We start from the raw sequence: 6,000 nt of genomic DNA on the forward strand, positions 1-6,000 counted from the left end.
GGTTACGCTTATTAATTTGAACAGCAACAAAAAAAAAAAAACTTAACGAAATGTTAAAGTGCTCAATGAGTGTCCCAACATGTCTTATTGAATTAGGGCTGATTTCCTTCCCAAATGCTCCTCACCCTATCCAGCCTCTCTTCACCGCCCAAGGACAGAAGCCTCCAGGAGGACATGCTCAAGACAAGTACCCCCCGGGGCTTCTTGCCCGCCCCTCTCCACCACCACCCGTACATGGACCTCTTATCCCGAACTCACGCCCTCCTTCAGCCCGTCAAATCCACCACCGCGCTGGTGCTCAACCCTTACCTCCAGCAACAGCATCAGCACATGTTAGCCGCCCAGGGGATGCCTTACCTCGGACACCTGGCGCCAGGTCACCCGCTGTGCTCGTCTAAACCGGAGGACCTGGCAGCGGTGCTGACCGGGCACGCCTCCGGTTCTCTTTCTTTTTCGGACTTAAGTCTGAGTAGTCCGGCCGGCGGGAACGGCAGCGGGACGTCATCGTGCGTTTCCGCCTCGCCAGCGAAGCAGATGCTCACAAGTCGAGCTGCGTCCCCGGAGAAGAGAGGCCGCTTCAACTTCAGCGAGGACGACTTGTTCGCGGTGCTGTATGGATACTCGGCGGGCCCGCAGCCGGGCGGTGGCACCGGGGGCCACGCTATTTCCGGGGTTAATCTGCCGGACAAACCAGGTGACAAATTTTTTTCGAAATATATATTTAAATGAGTTTGTTTTTAACTCATTATGCTGACTGGCAATTTTGTATCGTTAAAAAAAATTATCAATCGAGGAATAAAGAAATAAACAGAGGCCTACATGGACAATTCGGTTGAAGAAAATCAGGTTTAAAAAAAACCAATCGGGTTTCCAAAAAAAAAAGGGAGATAATCCAGTTTAAAAAAGCAAAAATGAAATAAAATAATTCTAGTTAAACAGTTACGTAACTACTTGGGTGAAAACAATTCAAAAATCAGGTGAAAAATGTCTACAGATTAAGTAAATAAAATCAACAATTCTTTTTAATTCAACAACAAATATTTTTTCAATCAAAAAAAATCAGGTAAAGTCAGAATTATAATATTTTGATAGATACTCACTAATCTGGTGTATATATATATATATATATATATATATATATATATATATAATTAATTTTTATATATATTTTTCCATTTCTGAGCTTCGGGTATAAAAAAACAAGAACTATATAATGCAATCCATTATTTTATAACAATTTTAAACATGAATATGGAATCGCCACCATTTTTTTAAAAATCCATTCTGTACTCCATGTACCTATGTATGTAATAAATATGATACATGTTTAATTATCAATGAATTGATGCCAAATATGTCATCCAATCCACTCTGATTCCCTTTCAGACTGTCCTGTCCTCCCTCTGGACAAGGACGCTCTGGACCTTCCTGAGGGTGAGCCTAAAAGTCGCTGCAGTGCACTTTTCTGTTGCGTGACAGAACGTGAGCAACGTTCCTCTTGCAGGTCTCAGCGTTGTGCAAGCATGCTGGGGCACCGTGTCTCACTGCAGCGTGTTCACTGACGCCAAAAGCAACGTGCCCAAAGGCACGCGCTTCGGACCCTTCCTGGGGAAACTGGTCAACACTAGCGAGATGAAGACCTATGATGACAACACCCTCATGTGGGAGGTAGGACTCGTCTTGTGGAGTCAGGGTACGGATATTTATGGTCAAACCTACCAATACTCACAGGCATATATTCTTTATCCTGTGGAACGACCTGTGTTTTCCACAGGTGTTTGAGAACGGCCGCTTGAGCCACTTTGTGGACGGCCGCGGCGGCTCGGGCAACTGGATGTCGCTAGTCAAGTGCGCCCGCTTCGCAGATGAGCAGAACCTGGCGGCGATTCAGGTCAAGGGTCAGATCTTCTACGAAGCCTGCAAGGAGATCAGAGGTGAGCAGGAGCTCCTGGTGTGGTACGGAGACGGCTACGTGCAGTTCTTGGGCATCCCGCTCGCCCTCAGGGGTCCCGACGAAGAAAACGACACCCTACCTCTGGCTGAAGGTGAGACAAGGAATCAGAGATGGGGACCAATAACAAACTGCAGTGGCCCTTGTATTTTCGAAAAAATTGCATTTGAACAAGGAACACATGTAGGCAGACAATCTCACCATACTGACAGGCATATATTATTGATCCTCTGCAAAGACAGACTGATTTCATTCGAACTTATTGAGTCAATGAGAGGTGTCTTTTTCAGTCTGTATAAGTGTATTATACTGCCCTCTAGTGGCCAATGCGGGCACACAGGAAGAAACTACAGAATAAACTACAAATAAAACCTACCTGTACATTTATTATTTCTTTTTTTTTTTCCAGATGCTGGCGAGGGCTTCAAGTGTGACCGGTGCGGCAAGGTGTTTGCCTACAAGTATTACCGGGACAAGCATTTGAAATACACGCGCTGCGTGGACCGTGGTGACCGCAAGTTCCCGTGCCACCTGTGCAGCCGTTCTTTCGAGAAGAGGGACCGCCTGCGCATACACATCCTCCACGTGCACGAGAAACACCGGCCGCATAAGGTACTTAGATTATGCCTCAATGTTATTATTTTAAAAAAAAAAAGGAAAAAAAAGGCAGGACAAAACTGTGAACCCGAACATTCAATCTTCGTAAATTTACAATAAATCAATGTTATTGTCATGAGCTTGATACATTATTAACAATTATAACATGATTTGTTATTATATTGCAGTGCACAGTGTGTGGAAAAAGTTTTTCGCAGTCATCCAGCCTCAACAAACACATGCGAGTCCACTCGGGAGAACGCCCGTACAAGTGTGTCTATTGCAACAAGGTGAAATATATCTATATATTTATTATTATTATTATTATCATCATCATTGTTATTATCATTATTATAAATTATTGTTTTGAATGTACGTCTGGTGTGGAGGATTTGTGGAAAATGGTGCGTATTTTAATCGCCATGTTTGTGCGGTATTGTCACTCATTCACTTCCTTATTTTACGGCGCATTCAGCGCTTGGCTATTGTGTCCCTCCGCGGGCACACTTCGGTGATACACTTGCATGCTAATTATCGCCAGATGTACATTCACCCTTTTGTCTCGTCACATTATACGTTTAATTTACGACCGTAGAATGAGCAGAAGTCCTTTTTGTTCTTTTTTTCTTCTTTCACATTGCATTTTACCCATTTTATTTTTACAGAAACGGACAAATGATAATTAGATTGATTTTATTTTGCACATATTTTTTAAACACTGAGAAAAAGACAAAAACAGTAAGCGTACAGCCGAACTACTATTTTGCCTGATTAAAAATGTGAATTACAATATTAAAAACTCTGGTTTTGCACTATTGTAGATGATGGGAAATTACCTGTCAAATGTGCAGTATGTTTAATGAAATGTATTATTTTAAAAAAACGATGGATTTCATTTAAACGAATTGAGCGTTTTAATTATATTTCACTTAACAGAATAGTGCAACAAATTATTGTGTATTAAATATATCATATTTTTATTTTTAAGACCCTTGAAAGACAAACGTAAATTCTTAAGAAGTAGAGCTGCTTTATTGACTGATTAGAAATATTCAGGCCAAACCTTGAAATGATTGTTTTTGGTCGCAACAATAATTAAGCATATTAATGAAAAGGAAAAAAATAACCATTCATTTTGTATTAAGTCATCAAGTTTTAATTTTACAGACAGTCGTGTTCTGAGTGGAACTACTTTATCACCTTTTGAATTACATTAATGACAAGACTCAAAGCGATGATTCCCATTAACAGCAAGATGGATTTATTACACATCATATGAAATAAATGTAACTTCCACAGGTAAATAACAATTAAATTGGGCACGTTTTGATTTTTTGAAGGCAGCCACAAATGTTAGCAATTGTAATTCAAATTAATTTCCTGATTAAAATCATGAATCACCGGTCTTGAATCTCAAATGGAATCAAGCGTATTATAATTTTATTCCATATAATATTTAATGTCCACACGAAATTCACATATTAAGATTAAGATTAAGATAGCCTTTATTAGTCTCGCAATGGAGAAATCCCCAATTCACAGCAGCAAAATTATGAAAGGAAGAAGAACAACAACAAAATATTCATGTGTATTCAATTAAATTTAACACGTTTTCTTATTAGACTGCCACATAATGCATAAATTAGTTTTATGTGGAACTACTTTGTCGCCCCCTCCCCTCCCCGGCCTTCGCCCTCCACTTCAGGCCTTCACTGCCTCCAGCATTTTGCGCACACACATCCGCCAGCATTCCGGAGAGCGGCCCTTCAAGTGCAAGCACTGCGGCAAGGCCTTCGCCTCACACGCCGCCCACGACAGTCACGTCCGGCGGACTCACGCCCGGGACAAGCCGTTCCCCTGCGACCTGTGTGGTGCTTCCTTCCAGGAGGAGCCGGAGCTCAAGTACCACGCCAAAAGTCATAAAAGTAACAAATTAAATCATTGTGTTGCACCAACATTTTTAGTTGAGTTTTTTAAGCGTTTAAGAGTGTTCGATTTATTTATGAACGTGATTTTTTTTTTTTTTGTGGAGTAATATTTAACTGGAGCGTTTTTTTCTTTGTGGAATCGAAATAAATCCCTGTTGTAAAATGCAGTAATAAGATACAACAGACTTAAATATATTATACGTGTTTTTTATTTTGTTGCTCCCCATGTGAAAGAAATATGAATATGAAATGCATTTCAAATTAATTAGTTTTTCTTTTTTCTTTCTTTCTTTTTTAGCCAGGCAAATCTTGGACAGCACAATTCTCACTCCAGAAAATGGACCAGCGGAGGAATCTCTCTTGGACAATCCAAAAAGTCAAAGAAACACCGAAAGAAACTTCCAACTTTACACTGGTATCACGGTTTTAAATCCGGAATATCGTCCATGGAACTAAAGTCAAACAAGTTTATTATACAATATATCTTTATTTATATAGCGCTTTCAAAACGTCTGCAGCTGGGACAAAGCTTTACAGAACAGTTAACATAAAATAACACAATATAAAAGAACACAACATAAAACACGGACAGTCATGCAATCGTAACGACTATTCCTGCATACGCCCTCCTCAGCAGCCATCCATCCAGCCGCACGAACGGAGACTCTCCAACAGCACCGAAATATCCACTGACCAAAACGGGACTGTAAAAAATGCTGCCCAATTACAGGCAAAAAAAAACAAACAAAAAAACAGTTGGTTTCAAATGGTAACTGTTGAGGAAGATTTTGTTGTATTGATGCACACCGTCATTCAAATCATCACGCAAACGTGTGTGAAACTGTTTATATGGATGTGATCACTGCTGTGGATTGTGAACCCAGATTTCTATTTCATTTATTATTGCCGACTGTGTTGTTATTATTTGATCTTTGTGTTCAGAGACAGACGTTTTTTTTCATTGTCGTAATTTATAAGGTCTGATCATATTTCCTCTGAAAAAGTGGCCTCCTTTATTTATCATTTTGACAAAGAATTAAATAATACACACATGATTTGTGGCTTGTTATTCATGCAATTTTTTTAATGAATAAAAAATAATGCTCAATAATACAAAACTATCTCCATTTAAAATAGCCTTTTGGTTTGTGTGTTTCGACGTACATACACAAGCGTCGCATGTGTGACGCTGATGTAAGAAGCAGGGTGTAAATGAAACAAGTCCCCGTGGGGCAAATGAATGACAATAGTGTGTTGTGCTGCCAGTTCCCTCGACTGCCACAAGTACAATGAAACAGCCTGACTGACATCTGCCTCCACACTCTGTCACCACATGTCTCACTGACTGATAGAGCATTACGGCCTTCTCCCGACTAATACGTTCAAACACTAACATCCCTTCTCATGTCGCAGAAGCTCTCTGCAGACCGAATTGTGTGACAACGTCAAGAAAAGCCGACTAGAACATCAGAACTTTACTTGTGCAGTAGACAAAAAGCGTCCATTGAAAAATGGCCGGATGGA

General features: G+C 40.3%; 1 protein-coding gene across 2 annotated transcripts; it reads left to right on the forward strand.

Moving 5' to 3' along the window:
* Positions 1-114: 114 nt before the first annotated feature.
* On the forward strand, positions 115-5,362 carry prdm14 (PR domain containing 14). Of its 2 annotated transcripts, none has more exons than XM_086102135.1 (8): positions 115-694; positions 1,387-1,434; positions 1,505-1,688; positions 1,747-2,045; positions 2,361-2,563; positions 2,737-2,838; positions 4,254-4,473; positions 4,775-5,362. In XM_086102135.1, exons 1-8 carry the CDS (start codon positions 115-117, stop codon positions 4,930-4,932), a joined length of 1,794 nt encoding a protein of 597 aa, XP_085958261.1. In that variant the 3' UTR covers positions 4,933-5,362. The 2 variants fall into 2 exon arrangements, with proteins under 2 accessions (XP_085958261.1, XP_085958262.1); XM_086102136.1 differs by having other exon boundaries at positions 175-694; positions 1,505-1,668; positions 1,775-2,045.
* The last annotated feature ends 638 nt before the right edge of the window (positions 5,363-6,000 follow it).

This window comes from Hippocampus guttulatus, chromosome 21 (genome assembly GCF_054856545.1).
Source record: "Hippocampus guttulatus isolate MCC_2025c chromosome 21, RoL_Hgut_1.0, whole genome shotgun sequence".
Taxonomy (NCBI): Eukaryota; Metazoa; Chordata; class Actinopteri; order Syngnathiformes; family Syngnathidae; genus Hippocampus; species Hippocampus guttulatus.

What these genes read in the sequence shown, in the direction of transcription:
- prdm14 (XM_086102135.1), top strand. Translation starts at nt 115, where the DNA reads ATGCTCCTCACCCTATCCAGCCTCTCTTCACCGCCCAAGGACAGAAGC. An exon ending in TAATCTGCCGGACAAACCAG is followed by an intron (nt 695 to 1,386) that starts GTGACAAATTTT and finishes ATTCCCTTTCAG; the next exon opens with ACTGTCCTGTCCTCCCTCTG. An exon ending in CACCCTACCTCTGGCTGAAG is followed by an intron (nt 2,046 to 2,360) that starts GTGAGACAAGGA and finishes TTTTTTTTCCAG; the next exon opens with ATGCTGGCGAGGGCTTCAAG.